This window comes from Chiroxiphia lanceolata, chromosome 10 (genome assembly GCF_009829145.1).
Source record: "Chiroxiphia lanceolata isolate bChiLan1 chromosome 10, bChiLan1.pri, whole genome shotgun sequence".
In the NCBI taxonomy this organism is placed as follows: Eukaryota; Metazoa; Chordata; class Aves; order Passeriformes; family Pipridae; genus Chiroxiphia; species Chiroxiphia lanceolata.
This window is the reverse complement of record NC_045646.1, coordinates 20,759,768-20,780,403: the sequence shown is the minus strand read 5'-3', so window position 1 is coordinate 20,780,403 and position 20,636 is coordinate 20,759,768. Positions and strand designations below refer to the sequence as shown.

Genomic DNA, 20,636 nt, shown 5'->3' with positions numbered 1-20,636 from the left:
ACAGTTTTGCTCTAAGCACCTACCTAGTTAAAATTCTCTCTCCTGAAAGCTACACACAGTAATCCAGCAGAGGTCATACCAGTGCCTCATAAAACAGTATTAAACACTCTTCCTTTCAGAGAAATACTTCCATAACACATTTCACAACTAAAATTTGCCTTTTGCCTGATTAGATTATGCTGGTGACTTCATCATTCTCAGACATTGGTGCAACAAAAACCTCATGACCCACATCATATCCTGCCTACTAGAACTGCAGAGACTCCAAATTACATTATTTCAATTCCTTCTACAGGACACTTTGTTCCTATGTACGCTGATGGCTTCTAATTTCATTCTAAAAACTGCATTAGAACTTCTTTTTGAAGCTGATCAAAAGTAAATATAGACAAGATCATTCCCAAGACCAATTTTTGAGACACTCCATAGACACTTTCCCTTCAGCCTCATATAATGACATGGCTGAATGAACAATCTCTCATTTGCCTTTAGTTCTTTATTAATCTTGCAATTCTTGTACTAAAACGAGTTACATTCTTTATTTTAGCTCCCTATTCCGACAAGGGACCATGTCAAATCCTAAAACTCAAAATCCTACTGTATTTTGTAGAGTATAAATAAGTTCATTGCATCTACAATCCAGATATTCCATCAATTCCTCAGTAATCCGATTGTAGGGAAGATTTTAATGAGAAAAGATCACCAGCATCAAACACTGAGAAAACACCCATGAGGTCATGCCTAAACTACACTCATTATTCTGCAAAGATTAACACCCAACTGATTGCTGGCCAATCAAGAAAAAGCTGTGATGTAGAGATACCTCCCAAGGGCTGTATAGCATTCTCAGCTGCTTTTTGTTCATGAACTCCAGAACTCAGCGATGCAACACTTGTTGAAGGTTCACATTTTCTTTTTGCTGTACCAGGCACATTACAACTCTCCAAGTACCTAAAATACAATGATTTAACAATATTAGATATACAAATCTTAAGTCCAGAGGTTAAGAGTAATCTACACACTAGTTGTTTACCTGATGACACTGTCCAAACAGCTGATCTGTTGATATGAATATACAGGTTGTTCTTTCCAAGCCAACTCTTCAGGAGTCACATTCTTAGGAGCAGCTGTTACTGCAGTATCCTTTCCCCCTACATCTTTTACCTGACCACCAGGAGTATTTTGTTTTCCTGTGAAAACAGATACTGCTATTATGCAATTATGGTATTAAATCCCTGCAAATTCTCATAAAAGTAACAGTAAAAATTTTCATTTCTGCATATTTCTGACCGGGTCACAAATTAACCACTGTAAAGCGAGAGCTTTGCGCACTAATGGATGAACATCATGTAAAATATTTTCCTGTCCTTGTGGATTCTTGGAGATGTAAAGTTCAGTTAGGTCCAACTTATGGATCCAAAGTGAACAGATACTGTGGCTCTGGGAGAACAGATATCATATACAGTTGAAACACACTCAGTATGAGGACAACTCCAATGCCCATTTAAGGAATCCAAAACACCAGCTTTAAGACTTGCCTTCACTGTGTGTTATACCACTATCAGTTCAGATACAGCCAAGCATAAAATTTTCCTGAACACAGTAGAGACACAGAGCAATATAATTTTATTGGATAAAAATGCTGTCTTTTGATTAGAACTAAACTAGAAAAAATCCTACTGTCATATTATACAAGGCACCAACACAAGAGACTATAATTAACTTTCTAATGTCTTACCTGCAAAAGACTCTTTCTTATGGTCCGGTTTTGCTTTATTGTCAGTGAAAATATGCTGTCCTTTATTCTTGACTTTACGGGCATATTGACAAACCTGCTGAAAGCAGTTAATTAAAAACAGTTATTACAAAATTTTGACTTAAAGTATCATGCACAGAAGTTCCTCAGTAGACCAAATCTAACCTCAGTTAATCTCAGTCTTGCAATTAGTTTGATCACAGGAGAAATCTGCATGCATTGCATACAATCTTATTGTGCAGCAGGAGAAATTTGGGAACTGGAAAGAAGAAATTTAAAGTATGGTTTTCGTACACAATTGCTCTGTATTTTGTTTAATATGGTTGAATGTTTTGGATCAGAAAACATAAGGATACATTACAAAGATGACTTCAGAAAAAAAACTATCACTTGCTGAAGAAGTAAGGAAAGCCAGGTATCTACTTCCCTCAAAACCAAGATCTCTTGGAACATTACTTTTCTGTTTATCTGTTACACAAAATATCCAAAGACTTCATCTGCTTATGCCACCAGTGTTTAAGAACTGAAAGCCAAGGAAGTGATCACTTTGGCAAGAGCAGGAGTCTGCAAAGTCTGATCACAGAAGTGCAAATCAGATTTGGAAGAATTTGCCTATAAGCAGTATAACTCAGTAAATAAAAATTTTGGCTTTCAGAACTGAATGTAAAGTAAAGTTTTAAGCACAAACTAAAAGATTATTATATTCCATTTATTTCATTCCGTATTAGGGGACGTATTTTTGCAACATTAAAAGCTATCAGAGTCAAGCTATCACTTGATTATGGAGGTATTACTGCATTTAATCTTCTTAGTTTCATTTGGGAAAACAGTAATTACAGACTTTCCCCTCCAAAAAGAAACTGCTTTCAAATATCCAGCTGGTTTTCCCGGAAACACAGCATATAACATATAACAGACATTAGATTAAGTAAACACATTATACAGGTTTAAATTCTTTATAAACCTTGACTTTCATGCCTATAATTGTGTTCAGTATCCTGAGACTTCATTTACACCAGGAACGTTTATTCCTTTAGACAGAAAGGTTTTTCCTATGTCAAAAAAGATGACACTTTCTTTATGCTTTCTTCCATCCTTAATTTGTAACTTAATGTAAAAGGTAAAAATGCCCACTTTGACTAGTTTGTTTTGTGCCACATACTTGAAAAGAAAAACTCAAACCTACTGGCTTCTCCTTATGAGTGTCTTCATTATTATTTCCCGTGCTGTCACTGGAGGATGCCACACTCATTAAGTGCTCATGTGAACCATTGCTACCTAGACTTCCATAGCCACTGGATCCACTGTTGTGTACAGGCTGTTAACAACAACAAAATATACATTTATACCTACACATGTATCTCAACACACCAGTAATTCTATGTGAAAAAAAAAAAGACTTTATTTTACGTTGGGTTTTTTGTTGTTTGGTTTTTTGGGGTTGGATTTTTTTTGGTTGCTTGGTTTGTCTTTTGAGAGGACTCCATAGCTGCACAAAATCCTTAAGATACTGAAGTATGTTAAAGCTCCAGTGGGTAAGTCTTGGCCGGTAATCCTGAGTGCAAGTAGTTTCCAGGATTGTAGCCAAAAATTCCAATACAGTAGTAGACAGCTAAACAAATGGTCACACAAAGATAAATAGCCTTCCTTCAGTGGGAAATGAAAAGGGTAAAAGTTAAGGCACGTGCTGTACCTGCAGTAATAGCCGATATATTTGCTCAGTGATTTCCTGAACACTGGGATGAAGGATTCTGTCCTCTGTATAGTTGGGAGCAGCAAAGACATCTTCATTTAAGGGACCCCTGTGTAAACCAAACATATACCAGCTCACTACAAATGCAAGTACTTCAATCACAGACAGGCCACAGCTTCAATTTAGCATCTGTATAAACTGAACAAAATCTAACACTCATTCTGTTCCCTTATGTCTCTCTCAAAGATCACTCAAAGATAAATCTGAGAGAAGGGAAAATAAAAATAATAATTAAAATAAAATAAAAAGTCCCAACAGTTTATTGACTTACGTCCTAACTTTATGTCTTCCAATAATAAATGAAACTTTTCTACTCCAAGGGTTGATGAAACTGGACCAGCTGGTGTCCATGGTGATATAATCTCCATTTCTAGTGCAAAACCTGATTGGTGAATAGTCAAAAGGCTGTCCTCCATACTGAAGAACTGCAATGAAGGATTCAAAAGGAAATTTCAGATTAATATTTTCACAATTCTACTTAATGATTCAGGATTTTGCAATGAATTGCAAAGGAGGAAGACGCTATTTGAAGTAACAAATGCCAGATACATCAATACATTCAGAAATGCTGAGCTACCAGAATAAGGAGACCTTCATAATTTACTGGACTATGGTCAAGAAAATCACCTATAGAATACAACGAAACAGAGGAGGATGAATTAACAGCTTTACAATTTCAAACTTGAACAAACTAACATTGCCAGAATGATTCTTATTCTCTTCCCTAGATTATCATTTAATGTATGACAACTTCTTTCACACCATTCCCAAGAAAACTTTCTTTATGTATGAAATATTCATTTACAGTCAACTTGTTTACAGTAGATACATACGGTTCATATAGAATATAAAATTGAGTGATTTCTCATTTTCATGAATTTGCATTAAGAATCAAGTTGTACAGTATAAGATTCAGGATTTACTTGCAGAAAAAAATCATAGACACAACTTCCCCTCCTACTTGTTGAAGTCTTTGTCATCATACTTATTGATTTTTAGAAAAAAAATTATATTTCTGCCACAATAAGGAACTACATACTTTTTTTGTGAATTGCCAGCATTAAGGGTCTGTCATTTGGGTGAAGATGCACCAAGACTGGTGTTCCTACTAAGTCCTGAGGTAGGTATCCCAGCAGAGGTACTGCTCTGGGGAAAGAAAAACAGAGAAAAAATAATGAAAATCAAGTGGAATAAAGGTATAGTTCATCTTTAAAATACTTCAAGTTTTCTTTGTTGTTTTTCCTACAAAGAGAACAAGTTATTTTAAGTTTAAATATGATGAAAAAGCAGTGCCAACTTAATAACAATAATATTCTTTCAACAAGGGGGATTTTACTTGTTTGTGGGGTGGTGGTCAGACCAATTCAAGAAGTCTCCTACAGCAGTTTGTGTGTTCTTTGCTTCCTAACTTTAGAGGATAAATACTTACCCTAATTTTAAAGGAGCATTAATAAAGTTTAATCTTGTAAAACTCTCATGAAGGTAAATAGTACCCCAATCCCTCAGCTGTGAGCCAAGGCTAAGGATCACAGGATTACCAGGGCTGAACTAGCAACAGGGCAGTTGAATAGGACTCAAGACAACTTTCTCACAGGCAAGTTAAGAGTTCAACCTCAAGGAGCTGCAAGGAAACAAGCTTATTAACTAGAGAATTAAAAGCAATGTTGATGAAATCCTGCACATTACCAGTGAGCACTTCTAGTGATGTGAATGACTAATTCATGTGATGAAATAATTTTTACTGATCACTTCAAGCATTCATATTAAGGAGAAAGAGTGAAAGTTCAAAAATGTCACCTTGCACCTCACCCTGAAGGTTAATAAGCTTTGGGGGGAAAAAAAAAAAAGGCATTAAGTCAATATTACTCAGTAATGTTTAAGTTGCCAGATGCTAATGAGTCATCTTGTAAACTCAACATGCTGTACACCTTCCTCCCACAGCCCTGTTCTCTGACAAAGGTCCTGGGTAGGAAGACACTCAGGGATCTGAACAGCTTTAATGGAAAACTCAGCAACAGTGTACCACAGACAATGGGTTTGTGTCATGTAAGAACTCAAAAGCATTATGCAACATATGCCTTCAACACTGCACTTCCAGCACCCCACTGGAATGACATCAGTTCCCCAAAACATCAAACATACCTTTCTGGTAAAGAGGCTGAGATATTCAGGGGAAAATGAGGATGGCAACTAATGCCTTAGTATTGAAGCAATTAGTTAAATAACGAGTCTTGGAAGCTTGCAGATGAACTAAAGCAACAGAACTGAAACTGGCCTGAAACTCATACCAAATCACATCATTGTGACACATTGACATTTAAAAGTGCTGCCAAGTTCAAAGCACATGAGAAAAGCTGTGCCACTAGAGGACTTTAAAATACCAGTCAACTCCAAATGACTTCATCAAGTAGCAGTTAGAAGTTTTTGCTCGGTACTATTCCTGTTCTTTGCTCCCTGCTTTATGGAAACCTGGCAAACATCACGCTTGTTTGTGCTGTGACAGAACACCTACCCTAAAGGAGATCAGATTTTATCCAACTGTGACTTATTAACCAAATTATAAAGGAAGATGCAAATTCAATCACTTCTACGCAAAAAAAAAAAAAAAAATCCCCTCTGTGTTTTTATACTGATACGAAAATAACTGGAAAAGTGAGGGGTCTAGAATGTGAGACTGAGCTGGGCTTGCTTGTTCTGATGAAGAGGAGACTAAGGGATGATCCAGGAGCTTCCCACAACTGCTGGAAAGAGGAGTTACAAAAACAGAGTTAAATTTTCTTGGTGGTTGCCAGACAATAAAATGGGCAATGGTCCCAGACTGCAGTCTGGAAAGCTTATGCTGGATGGCAGGAAAAGTTTTTTAACAGAGCAGTGCAACACAGGAACAGTTTCCCATGGAGATTGTGTAATTTCTGCCCCTGAAGGTTTTCAGGCATTACTGAGACAAGGTTACAGATGACATAACCTAGAATGGGGCAAAGGTTTCATTTCAAGCAAAAGGAACAAAGACCTCCAGCAGTCCCTTCCAACCAGCCTTTCTGTGATCATATAATGCTGTGAGAATCATGTCTTAGCATCATTATGCTTCCTCATAGTGAATAACACATTCAGAGTTTAAGTTAATAAACTCATCTTATGAATGCAAACGTACGTGCAGCACAAGAATGGCTGATGAGGAGAGGCAGCAAGTTTAGTTTGTGTTTTACAGAATGACATTTAAAGTGTCAAAACAACATGAATAAGAAGGCTCTTTATATCGTAAGCTACATACAAAACTGCATTAAATTAACTTAGGAAGATTGTTGTGAACTCCATAGAACTCCTTACACCCATTATACACATTGAGTATGAAATACATTTCAAAGACAAACATATATAGGAATGATCCATTTAATTTCAGGAAAATATTAATTTTTCCTTAACATGTTCTGTGCAGAGATCCACTTGCAGGGATCTGATTTGATTTGTTTGGAAAAATAAACGTTTTTCCAATCCATGAACATGTACTGATTACAGAAATTAACCTTATTTTATGCAAGTCAGGCAACAGTTTCAGTGTTATATTCTGAACAATTTGAGTCAACGGCAGGTGCTCAGTTGCACATTTTTAAATATTACACACAGCTTTCTCTTAAGAATCTGTTGCTTTGTGTATTATACTGAACCCTGGAGAGCTCAAGATTAATCAACTGCATATGCATATCTCGGTAAACATTTATCTGGCTGCCAATGCTCTCAGGAGCTAAATAATTAAAAGCAAAATGAAACACACAAATCAGAAGAACAGAAATAAGTGACGTAAAGTACTACTATCAGACCAAGATGTAATCAACCTTTACTGGAAGTGTTAAAAAATGGTATTTGAGAGCAAGTGGTAACACCAGACTAAAAGGAAAGAAGCTTCCATAGTAGTCACAAGGAAGGGATTTACTGCACTTGCTCCACTCAACCCAAGAATAAGGGCAAAGTTCTCCATTCAGCTATCTTGTGCTTTCTTTTAAGTGACTACTGGAAATCAATGAGCTGGAGATCCATGGAGGAAGGGAAACTTTGCACCGTGCCATCAGGCTATCTGGAAATATAAACCCACACTGCAAAGTTGCAGTTGGCTTGGAGCTTGTGTGGGAATGAGGGAGAGAAAAAAAAATCCATGAAGAGGACAGAAGTACAATGGACTAAGTAGTTCTTTTGTCAACTTAAGCTGTTTGGAGAGACTGTATAGATCATACCATGGAAAAAAAAAATTTGTCAGCATTCCACTGTTTTCTGTCCTACAGGAACTCTCATACTTGGCCACAATGTCTGCAAAGTTAGCCAAAACCAGCTGTATCTGAAACTCCAAACTTATCTTCACTGATTAGCCATTATCTTCTTCTATAGTAGCTAACTCCAATAGCTACCTTTTGCAATTCTTGTTTAATAAAACCCCCATGCACTGCACTAATACTGATGTGCCTGATCTTTCTACAGATAAACTGTCTCAAAAGTCAAACAGTACTTTTTTTTACCTTGACTCCAGCTTAGTCAAACATCCCAATAACCTCCTTTCCCCCAGTCCCTCTCTCTTTCTTCTGCTGCATTTAAAGATTTTGCCAAGAATGGCATGTCTTCAGAAACAAGATATCCAATCAAAAGATACCACAGAAACCCAAAATTGTCCATTATACTTGTACTCTGTCTGAAGACATCCTCCCCATCTTAACCTACAAAGAAACTTTTGGCATTCTTAGAATGCTTAAAAACAAGAGAAGGAGACAATCTCAGAAGTCAGACCTTACTATTACAGCTAACTTAGTTTTCCCTAAGCAGAAAAAAATATCAAAATAAGGTCCCACATATAGCACAAAAATCAGAAACTCCAAAGGAGTATCTTCTGTTCTTTTCATAGACTTCATGGTTCCATCACCCAGATATCCTTTCAAAGGGATATGGCCTCAAGTTACACAAGTAAGAGTTTAGATTGGATATTAGGAAACATTTCTTCACGGAAAGGGTTGTCAAGGCTGCCCAGTGAAGTGGTGGAGTTACCATCCCTGGAGGTATTTAAAAGATGTGCAGATGTGGTGTTTAGGGATGGTGTTTTAGTGGCAGACTTGATGAACTTACTCAACTTAAGTGATTCCATGAAATCTTGATTTATACCTTAGATCCTTAGTCTCCGTATATACTTTAAAGATCACAGGTGGCATATTTGTTTCTACTCTAGAATGTAAATACTTACTCTAATCAGCTTTCAAGATTGTCATGTGAAATCTTCAGCCAACAGAATTTGAGCAGTTTTGTACACTTTTATTTTATAAAGATCTAATATTGCATTCGAAAAACACACCTCTAGTTCTACCTGGGCCAGTAGAAAGTGACAGCAGCACATTAGTTAGATCAAACTTGAAAAAAAACCTCCCACACATAAAATTTTATACAGGTCATAATTATTGGCAAAGGAAATTTTTCTGACCATTTGGTTCATTCACTGAATTTATGTCCAGATTTGTCCCAGAAGGAAGGAAAGTGGAAGAACAAGTTGTTTGTTAGCAGGCAAATAATTTTCCACTTAAATACCAGTGATAACGCATTAGTGAAAAGAGGGGGATGTATTTCTCTTAGGTTAAACACTCTTCAGCAGCTGCATAACTTTTTAACCCCATGTGGACACCTTAAATCATGTAAAGATACTGGATAGCTTGCTTATCTGTAAATTAAAGAATATTTTTTGTAGGTTACCTTTCATCTACATCCTGGAACAAACAGGTCGGTGTGTGCGTAGTTGTAAAAATTCTTTTGTCAGGAGGAATTCTGGGTGCTGGGAGAAAAACAAAAGCAGATTAACAAGTGGTGTTTTTGCATATATAACACTTCAAGCTCCAAGTCCAAAATTCCATGCAAGAGCACACAGAGAAGCAGCTTGCTAACTCACAGCTGCTCAGCAAGGACAGAGAACAGAAACAATTATCTTTCACTGCAATAAAACTTGAACAGCTCTTACTTTTAGGAAACCAAACGAGTCATTGTCCATTCAAAGGATTACCTTCATAACCAGAATGTACTTTTTCTGCAAGCAACACACAGCAAAGCTGGTCTTCTGCTATTTCTGGATCTTGCACTTTGATAAGGTAAGGAGTCATCCGAAACGGGTGATAGCAAATCTCATTTTCACGCTCCTTCCCCGCACTAATAATTAAACAGAGTTAATTATTTCAACAGATTAATCTTATGCTAAATAAAATTTTAATTTATCCATATTAGTTCCTAGAATAGCACCCAAGATCTTAACTTTTTTTTTTTTTTAGTAGAAGAGAATCTAATTCCAATGGCATCCTTTGCATACCAATTGCAATAAAGAATATGTTGTTCTCTCCCCTGCCTGAAATAAAGAGATGCACAACTGCATTAAATGGAAATTTGGTAGAAAAGAAAAACCCAACTCGTACAATAAAGTTATTTGTTGATCCAATAATCTTGATTTGTGACATTATAACCTTATGAGGGATGAATTTAGTTAATTTTTATGAAGACTGCTATATCTCCTCAGTTAACATAAAGGTCATCTTTTAATCAATATTTATTACAGTTTAAAAAGAGTGAAGACAATACAATAATATTGTTGTTTACTTAACAAGGATGCAAAACACAGTAATGAAAATAACAACCAGTTATGCAGTGGACAAAAAAAGTCAGCTGTGGTAACTTTATAACAGCACAGCTTTATAAAAGTAAAGCTTTTGAAACCAGTATTAGTTGGACAGAAAAATCTCCAATAACACCAGCAGTACTTCCACAGTCCATCCAATCCAACACTCAGGAGCAGTGGATTACCTCTAATTCATTTAAAGTTTACTCATAGCTCAGTAATAAGTATTTATTTACTCCAGGAGTATTATGTAATAGGATTCACTATTTTTGTTTCTGGAAATGGTGCCAGAAAGGCAATAAGCATTAAGAAATCAAATTGTAGAAGAAAGAACATGGAATAAGCTGCCAGCTTCTCCTAAATAAAACAAGCTAAAGAGGAGTGGGGGCAGGAAAAGAAGGAAGAAAAGTAGAACCAAAGAACTGTGTCATCCTAGTAACTGTAAAAGAGACAAGTCAAGTTATCCTCAAGTATCTTTCTAGGGGACACTTGAGATAAATTGTAGATGAGACATTATTTTCCTAGAAAGAGAGAGAGACTCTGCAGCAGGTGCTGGACATAGCAGTTCTATTAACATGAAGTCAAGTCTTTCCATAGCAGGAGGAGATACTATATCAGCTTCCCTTATGGCCCAAAGGTCAACATTCACGCTAATTAACTTCCAAGATGCAACTTCTCGAAACCTCTTTGCAGTTTTCTCTGTGGCTTCTAGAGTTAATCAACTGGAGGACGTGCAGATGTTTTGCTTTATGATCACATTATGGAAGAGCATGAAATTCGGATACCGTGTGGTTCTTATAAAAGTCAAATATGCAATGCACAGTTTCACAGTACAACACTAAGCTTTGGGATACTGTTGTCTTACCTGATGCGACAGAAAAAAGATTTCTCTTCCATGCAATCCTGGGTGGAAGACTCTAGAAATTTTAAACATATTTCATAACAAGTTACAAATTACTCCGAGATTGTTATATTTAATACATGATTTTTTCTTTAAGTGATTGTGGTTGATTTTTTTTAAAAACTTCACGTTCCCTGAAGTCTCCATATTTACTTGCCAAACAATGGACTTCATAAGCAACTAAATCTGACCACCACTCAGATTCTGAGGCTGGTGTGTGAATCACAGCTGCTTGCTTATCAAGTCTTTTTCCTAAACATATCTAAACAGCTCTCCAGTTTGAGCTGCTTAACTCTTATCATTTTTTTACAGGACTTTATAGTGTTGACCAAAAATGTTTGATTATCTAGGACCCCAAAATCCGACCGTTTTCCTAGAAAGGCACTAGGACAGCTAGATCATCAAATCTACTTACTACCATCCCTCTGAAAAGAAAGCTTTTTTTCTTGAAGGTTTCTTTTCAAATTTTAAGCCTATTTCTCTCCTTTTCCAGAGTAGCCACTGACTGATTTTCAAGGAAAGCTCTGGCATTTCAAAAGCCTCTAGCATACATTTGGATATTATATTCTACGGCAGCTGATACATGAGACAGTGCGCAGTTCCACTCACTGCATTTTTTAATAAAACTGTGCAAAAGGTTAAAAAAACCCAAACCAAACAAAACCCCAAAACCTGTATAACTGAGTGGCTGTAATCAGGACTACATGGTCAGCATTTACCACTGACCCTCTTTTGAGCCAGAATTTGGACAAGACACCTCACGAGGTCCCTTTCGACCTGCTCCACGTATGCACTACTTAGTACACGTTTATTTCAGATTAAATATGGTTTGCACCCTGGCTTAACTTCACAGACTTAGTATGCAATGGATTGGACTTCCATATATTTAGAGCAGACCTGAATTTCAAGTGTTTGGTTAAAGTAGTTGGCAGGTATTTCTCAATTACTAACAGCTGTAGATACAGTAGTAAAACAATCCTCCCACAAACAAATATCAAGTGCTCTGAGACATCTCAACATCAGCTCACCTAACATCATTTTTCCAAGGGTAAAATAGGAGAATTGGTGAATGTACAGTGATTGTAGCTGAAACACTTTTTTCTACACTGTAATCAAGGTGTCCAGTATTCAAATCACAACCATTTAAAAAGAAGGAGGCAGAGCATTGTCCCCCCTCATAGCTGAAGATGAGAAAATGTGAAGAAAACAATAATTTGATTGCTAGTAAAAGTGGAAAGTAAACCCACTGTTCAGCACGAATTCTTACTTTGTTTTCATGAAAGGGGCATAAGAACCAATAAACAATGACATTTGGAAGACTGTCAAGCAACAGACAAGCCTTGCTGATTTATAAAAGCGTGTTATACACCTAGTATTGCTCAGAGATTGTTCTAATAATGCATCTGTGTTTCATCCTCAAAAAGTGATGGAGAAGGATGGGAGGATATTAAAAATCAGTTCAAGTATTTACATTTGCATGACTGAAAGTAGGTTGGAGAAGTATCTGCTGTTGAGACCACTCACCAGCTCTGTTGCAAATATTCCATGATGGTAATCTGTATGGGGTGGTAGAAGTATAGAACACACTGACATCCTGAGGTGCCAAGAACTCCACAAATTTGGCATTTCTAAAATAACCCCTCTTACAGCGGAGAATAGAAGCAGCTTGATCAGAGATGTACAAAATTTTTCCAGTAATCAAAGAAACAGCTACAGCAAACATATCCTAAAAACAAAAATCTCAAGTTATTTAGACAGTTTGAAATATTGCTCAATACAGTATTTTATATATATATATACACACACACACACATACATTTAAGACACAAAACCATTAATAAATTCAAAATAAAAATTAAGGAAATTGTTGAACCACATCTGCAATGAAATAAAGTTAATCTGCTTTTTAAGTAGACACACACAGAACGCTTTCCAACTGTGCAATAATGCACTACAATTTGCCAGGTTACGAGACCTAAATATCATGGTCTAAAATTTTATGACGCAGAATGAATTTACAAATGAAGAATTAATGAGCTCCCAGCTATATAGCTGCACATTTTCCCTGTTACAGGCATGGTTTACATTTATGAAGCTCAGTTGTTTGTGAAAGACTGTTTATGTGAGCTGGTCCATCCACTGCAAAATGAAAGAAGTGCTCTAGACCACTTAGTAAAGTATGAGTGTGCAGGTGGAAAAAATGTCCCACGCACTCCATTTGTATTGTTCCATATTGTTTCTCTTCTTCACATAGAGGAGCTTCCTGCGTCATAACCTCTAGTGCTCCATCCACCAACGCTGTACACAAACTCAAGAGCTGTCATCACAACACCAGTTTCACAAACTCAGATGCTCCAGTTTAAATGAACAATGTTTATGAATTTGGCTGAATTTCTCAGTTGTGCTCTACACTTCCTATTTATTTTCCCCTGTGGGGAGCCTTTACTATTCATAGATACAACAAAACCCACCTATACTCCAAGCTACAGAACATCCCCCATCGTGCCCTTGTTGTACAGATTTCAGAACTTCATACTTTCAGGCAGAGGTTTTCAGTTTAAAAAGAAAAAAATGGTGGAAGGTTGTCTAATAAGTTTAGATTAATTTTTGAAGACTCTGTAACTTATCTATAAAATACCAGTATTACGGAAATAAATAATAATTTAAAAAATCATTCTATTTTATTTATTTATTTTATCATTTTATTATTAAAACTACACTGATCATCATAGCTGAATACAGTTGCACCAGATCCCACAGCAAGCCTGTATCTGTTGCAAAAACCAGACAAACACCACAGAAAAGGACACAACACACCATGATTCCAACACTTTCATCACCCTCCAGTCACACTAACACAAAGAACTGGTGAAACATCAAATAACCCCTAGTTATAAGAATAAGCTGAAGTAATTCACTGTGTTCCTTGACTAAAATTTGGAAAAAGTTACTTTCCAACAGGTGTTCTCAAGTGAAAACTAATGATGTCTCACAGCACATTATATCACCTGGATATTGAGATGTCTCACACCACCATCTCCAGGCAACGGCTCAGAGTTTCTAAATCAACATCCCCCAGAAGGCAAAAGCCACCTTCAGCAAGTTGACCTAGCTACCAACTAGGTAAAAAGAAGGAATGCCTGAGAATTGCAGTTGAAGAAAACATTTTCAGTGCACACCGTGGACTCGGGTCACCGTACTCACCGCATTTTTCATGATGTATTCTGAGGTTATAGTCTCAACCTCTTCCATTGTGTAGGATGACACATTGAGACCAGCAGGCTGGGATTCATTGATCATCAACAATTGGTAATATTCCTCATTGGCTACAGAGAACAACAAACAACTTATATTCAGAATTATCAAAAAACACTCAGCCTGGAAGCAGTAAATGGCCAAAATATTTTTTGAAATAAACACAGAATGAGCAGTTGGGAAATTGAGGTACTATTCCAATTACAGTTTTTTCCTTGATAGAGCTTCCTCATCAGTAACCCAAACAAATTTATGTATCTTAATATACCTGTGTAAGAATGATCACATATTTTGGTCTATTTGACAGTTCAAACAGTACAAAATTGTAAATTGTTTTAAAATTAGTTTTCTAACTCAACAAAACATCAGTTGAATATCAAGCATCTAGAGACCTACTTTAAGTCCCAAAGGAACAAAAGATAACAGAGCCAACAAACAGGAACACCATGAGAACATCTGTTTAGAGAGGTTTTCAGACATAATGCAATTTCCTGTGTAAAGATAAGTTTATTTAAAGTCCTATTTTAAAGTTTCATTTTATCCAGATTGGCATTATCTAGGCAGTATCATACTTGATTACCTTTAACTTGTTTTATGCTTTTTAGGGCATATTTCAACGTCGTTAGGATACTAGATTTGCCTTTGATTCTCTTCTCAGAAGGAAGATGAGCTTTCAGCTCTTGTAATGTTTTCAGCAATTCCTTTTGTGTTTTGGCTTTAGTGGACTGCTCACTACTGTAAGATTAAAAACAAAAAATAAAACATCACTTTAATGGTTGAAGCAACATAACATCCTCTTGGAAGCCCAAACGTACTCTGACACTTGTCATATACATAAATTTGTAACACTAGCCTCATTAACTTTTCCAGTACTCAGTATCAGCTTTCAGAACTTACAAAAATTCTTACATGACCTAGAATCATTTAAAATGAAAGATTTACCACCACCTGGAATGTGATTGTAAAATGCACTCTGTATGTGCCACAGTACGTATACCCAAGCACCAGAGAATTTCTCTTTTTTTTTCCTTTGTCAGTCTCCCTCCTGCCTTTTTAGTAGTATTTTCCTTAGTTCTTTTCAAAATCAAATTCAGAAATGTTCATGGACTTCAAAGGAGAGAAGCAGGAGGTCCACTCAAGTCTTCACCTCCTGTTCGAGCAGGTTCTCTTAAGAGAGGTCCCTGAAAAGGGAATGGCAGTGGGAGAGCATCAAGTTAACAAAACAAATGGAGAAATCCTTTGAACAACCTACCCCAGTTAAGTATGGCATTACATTAAATAAGGTAAGGAAACTTGACTAAATATGTAAGGTGAAGAATCAGAGGAGGCTGGAGACAGAAGCTGCATTGACATTTCTCAGGTGCATGTTCAAAAGTGCTGCCTCAGTGTAGAAGGTCAAACAACAGAGATTATCAGTGCCGAGTTCAGGAAGTTATCACCTTCCTTTACAGTTCCTCTGTCTCTCCCCATTACTAAGAGGTGCTGACACAAGCAAAAAGAAAGAGAAAAGGAGGTGAGGGAAGGGAGGGGCAGGATAAAGATAGGTGGCAGAAGGGTAGGAAAGAGTTAAAATGAAAAATCACCTTGTCTTTTGCTTTGGAGTAGACTTCAAAAGCTAATCATCCGCAATGATCAAGAGGATTATAGAGTTCTGAAACATTCCTGAAAATAAATTCTTTTCCATCAAAGGATAGGCTTTCTCTTACCACCTGATTGCCACAGCTGGTCATCTCTAAGAAGTTACCCTACGCACTACTGCAGAAACAACAGTCTTGGCAACTGCCCTGCCCTGACTGAAGTGGTCAATAAAGTAACTTCAGCTTCCAAGTAATTTTCAAGAGGATTTCTGAACGTTTTTCTGGGAATTTTTAGGACTTTGAAAAAGGTAAATCAGTCACCTGACAAGTGTTGGGTGTATTTTACCAAAAATGCTTGGAAAGTGACAAAGCTGACTTGTACTAGAGAATACACATTGTTCTGGCTTACACCACAATGTACTATGAGGAATGCAGCATTCATTTCTTCAGTGGTCATTTTGTACCGGGAAATAATGGCAAGGGATCAGACAAAAGAGTACAGTACTCCCCTGGGAAACATTATGTTTGTGCTGTATATTAAAATCACATCTACAATGTGGCTTGACAGTTTGGACTGATGCAATCAAACAGGGCTTTGTTAACAGAAGAGCCCTCTATGCTGGCAGTAGGGAAAAAGAGAGAGAGGGAAAAGATTATGAAATAACTGAGCATACAGCTGGTTTGTGCTCTCTGAGTCTGCTTCATGAGAATGGTCAGACTCTTTTGCAAGAAAAGAAACCTTTCCAAATTAGCCCTCAGCAGCAGCGTATACAAAAGATGGGCCTCCTTGGAAAATAAGTTACACAACTCAGAAATGTTTTCCCAGAGATCAGTAGCATCAGGCACAGTAGGCAGCCACAGGGAAGGTGTGACTTTCAGAGGACAGAATAAGCAAGTTCTATAAAAAAAAAAAGGAGTTTTCCATTTTGTTTTTTGTCAACAGCAACCTGGAAAAGTTACCTACAGATATTAAACTAGAATTGTTGGTTGGCACTGATATTGAATCCAAACCCCAGTAGTCTGAATCTAAGATTAAGCATGCAACTTATCAGACTACTTTAGTCTTCTCTTTAAAGATCATTCTCCAGATATCTTCAGTCTCCCATTTTTAAAAGAAGATCAGATTCTGCTCTGTAACCCTTTAGCACTGTTCCTGATGGATTCCTAATTATTTCTGAGCAAAGAAATATTACTGAAATTTAAAATAAAGAGACATCAGAAAAACTGTAATAAGTAACCCCTCCATCCTCCCAAAATCTTGCAGTGAAGAAAATGGAATTAATGGGAAAAGAAGATTAAGAAATGTCTTTGTTTCACTCTGTCTTTCATACTTAGCAATATGAACTCCAGATCACAACTTCCAACTGAAAACAGAGCATGGAACAAGATCTCCAGGTGCCTGCAAGGCAGACACAGAAAATAAGTTCCTCAAGCACCAAATGGTGCACAAGAGCAATTTTAATTTACCACTTTTCTGTGAACTGTATCAGGTGGAAACACGTCCAGGTAGGTGTGGAGAGAGGTCTTAATATCAGTATACTACAGCCAGATATCCTTGATCTGCTCAGGGTCTGGTCTCCTGATCAGCTGACTTAAAAAAACAACAAGTACAGTTGTGTAGGGCACTCTGAAGTATCTAGATTTGAGCCTTCAGTGCTACCAGGGCCAGAAGCAGAGTTCATAGAGAGGCATTCCTGCAGTATGTTGGTTTATCCTTACACACTGGAGGCTTGAATCCCAGCAAATGGAACATAGGAAAGGCAGATGATATGGGTGCTGGACATCAGAACATAACCCAACTCCATAGGTGAATCCTGATGTTAATACACTACCAGGTTCAGACTAAATTCTAAAGAGCAGAGAATTTAAAGAAAAGCTACAAAAAAACTACTAGAGCTGAAGCAATATTCAAAGGGATGCACAAAAAATAAAAATTAGAGAGTTTTGCTACCAAGTAACATGACTTGAAAGGTTATCACACAACTAGCATGGAAAAGCAACAGAAAGCTCTAAAGCAATCAAGTAGTTAATAGGACATGCTACTGATTATGGACAGGATTTCTTGTGTAGTCCTCCAGGTTTAGGCAAAACAAAACAAAACACCAAAATACAACACTATTCAGTTTTCAGCATTTAGTGTACATGCAAGTTACTAAAAAATACATGCCCATTAATTTACCTGCATCCACTGCTGGACTGATTGTGTTCAGAGTTTGCAATCATCAGACTAAATGCATTTGAGCTTGAACTAGAATTAGGAAAGATTGAAAAAGATTAATATTAGTAAACCTAACAAAAAACTTTTAGTTCATTTTAACTTTATATTTTCCTATTAATTACTGGTTACCTAGGAAAAAAAAACCAACCCAAACCAAAACAAACCCCGAACTTTAAAAGCTTCTGCATGATACAAAAAAAAAAAAGGAAACTGTGGCTGTTAAACATTTGTCTAAGAAACAGAGTAACTTCAGTTGGGAGGAACCCATAAGGATCACCAAGTTCAACTCCCTAGTCCTTGCAGGACTACTAAGAAGGTGGTTCTTCCTTCAGCTTTGCTCTGTACAGTAAGTTATTATTTTAACGTTTAAAATAGCATGGTTGCATTCTAATACATAAGAATAAATTGACAGTTTTTGATACACGATTATAGAAGTTGGTTTACTAGAAAAATATAAATAAGGCCAATTAAACGCACAATGATGAGAAGAAAGATGCAAATGAAGGTGGCCATGCAGAACACCAGAGACCTTTTCTTTATGAATAAATATCTATTACACAATTTACACCACATGAGAGTACAATTTAACTAGAACATTCAGCTTCAATTTCAAGATACATTTTATACCTTAGTTATTATTCAGAAATTATATTCAAATGCAAAAAGTCACTGGTGTGAAATGTATTTTATGATTAGCTACCACCTTTTATGACAGTCTGAAGATTCCATGAGCATTGCTGAATCTTTCCCATTTTCATCAGATTCATGGCCATGAGAATCATGCCCACTTGAATAGTTTTCATTTGTGTCATTTCCACTGAAGTCGTTTCCACTGGAGTCATTGCCACTGGAGCCACTGCTCATTTCAATATCTTCCTGAAGAACTCCACGAGAGTGTTCAGGCTTTGTCTGAATTTCTGAATCTTCAGCAATCATCTGGCTATGGTCATTTGCCAGTCCAGGATAATCACTCATTTTCCGTTGCTCTTTTAAAAAGAATGACAGAGAAATGCTTTCGCTGATCCCAGGTTGCTGCTCAGGGTTCTGCTCCTCAGTGCTGGAGTAGAAGCCCCTGAACTTGATAGAGTCCGTGGGACAGTCATTAGAAACACTGCCAAGATCAAGAGCAAATCAAGCCATATTCAGAATTTTCGCTCTGTGCAAACTTTGTTTGGAAGTACAGATGCACAAATCTGAGGAGGAAGGGAAGGAAGAAAAAAAAAATTATTTTCTTGCTTGCCTTGCTGACAGACTGGAATTTGCACTGACTGTAGAAAGTAAAAGTGATATTTATAGTTAATATATTCAGCATTTGAGTGGCGAAAAGTTTAGGTTAAATTGCAAATCTCACAATGTTTTATCACAGAAAAGGTATTTATATTTTATTAAAAACCCCCACAAAAAACCCGAAGTTGAATAAACATGAAAAACTCCTTAAAAGTTTGCATTCATTTGTTTTCTACCTTCCTACCTAATACTCAACAATTTTACTGCCTGGATTTGGACAATAACTGTTATTACTTTTACTGAAACCATTTCACTGGCTACCAGTTTACCTTGATAAACAAAAAAATTCCATTCAGACATCAGAGCATTGCTTACTTGGTTTGGAGGTCATTTGGGCTGTTTTGTTTTTTATGTTGGGTTTTTTAAAATACATAGTCTCAACCTGTTTCTTTTAAGATCTGTTCTGTCATTTTCACCAGTTCTTCATTTCTTTCTTTGTACAAGAGCCATATAGGTAGGTACACAGATCACACAGCAGGAACAAGGAGACTAAGCACCTATTTATCAACAAACCCACCTATTTATCAACAAAAAAAATTCTAAGACATAAATAACCCTGAGATTTATCTACTGATTACCACTAACTTGGGGGGAGGGGTTGATAAAAATTGTTTAGAAAAGGTTAAAACAACAACAACAACAAAATCCCTGCTTTTAAAGCAAATTCTAATGCAGCAGGTTCAAAAATCAGCATGTATGTGGAGGCGAATCAAGAACAAACTAATACTGAAGTATCATCAAAAGAGAAGTACTACAGAGCAGTTCAACTTTATGAATAAAATAATCGTCTTTAATCTGACTCACATCCTCATCTATGTCAGCAACCCACAGAGACAACAATACTGCAAAACTATGAACTAAGATTCTCTGAACTACGTAATTCATCATCAGGGAAAAAAAAACATTGTTTTCAAGAGAACCATGTTTGTTCCTTCCTCTTTGTTCCTTTAAAATATTCAAGATTACACTTGTTGACTAATAGATCTCTGACTAGAATAACAAAGTCATAAAATAATTCTTAACTAAATTTTGTTAACAGTAAGTGCAGCAGCTTCCTTTTAAACACAAATAAATAAATAAATATATTTTTAGAAAGACTGTAACAGAAAACATTCACAAGATTAATCTAAAACACACTACAATTCAACTCCCCTTAAAATGAAACCACATGGAAATTACTTTCTTAACCTCCTAACTGATGTTTTTTCAGACATTTTACACTTATTTTGAGTTTTTCCAGAAAATATTATTCATCTCCCTG

The 20,636-nt window shown here is 36.6% G+C and overlaps 1 protein-coding gene across 10 annotated transcripts in view; it reads right to left on the bottom strand.

The window, feature by feature from the left end:
- The window catches only part of PER2 (period circadian regulator 2), a 46,133-nt gene that overhangs the window by 10,004 nt on the left and 15,493 nt on the right, over nucleotides 1-20,636 (bottom strand). For 9 of the 10 annotated variants that reach the window (XM_032697549.1, XM_032697550.1, XM_032697555.1 and 6 more), the window contains 15 exons: nucleotides 18,792-19,281; nucleotides 18,050-18,118; nucleotides 14,874-15,028; nucleotides 14,243-14,364; nucleotides 12,563-12,764; nucleotides 11,003-11,054; nucleotides 9,535-9,677; nucleotides 9,231-9,309; nucleotides 4,549-4,655; nucleotides 3,781-3,934; nucleotides 3,450-3,558; nucleotides 2,943-3,074; nucleotides 1,739-1,835; nucleotides 1,034-1,190; nucleotides 824-951 (listed from right to left, as the gene is read on the bottom strand). In XM_032697549.1, the coding sequence (XP_032553440.1) occupies nucleotides 824-951; nucleotides 1,034-1,190; nucleotides 1,739-1,835; nucleotides 2,943-3,074; nucleotides 3,450-3,558; nucleotides 3,781-3,934; nucleotides 4,549-4,655; nucleotides 9,231-9,309; nucleotides 9,535-9,677; nucleotides 11,003-11,054; nucleotides 12,563-12,764; nucleotides 14,243-14,364; nucleotides 14,874-15,028; nucleotides 18,050-18,118; nucleotides 18,792-19,063 (1,978 nt within the window). In that variant the 5' untranslated portion in view covers nucleotides 19,064-19,281. The remainder of the gene's footprint in view (nucleotides 1-823; nucleotides 952-1,033; nucleotides 1,191-1,738; nucleotides 1,836-2,942; nucleotides 3,075-3,449; nucleotides 3,559-3,780; nucleotides 3,935-4,548; nucleotides 4,656-9,230; nucleotides 9,310-9,534; nucleotides 9,678-11,002; nucleotides 11,055-12,562; nucleotides 12,765-14,242; nucleotides 14,365-14,873; nucleotides 15,029-18,049; nucleotides 18,119-18,791; nucleotides 19,282-20,636) is intronic. The other variant, XM_032697557.1, reaches the window with a different exon arrangement.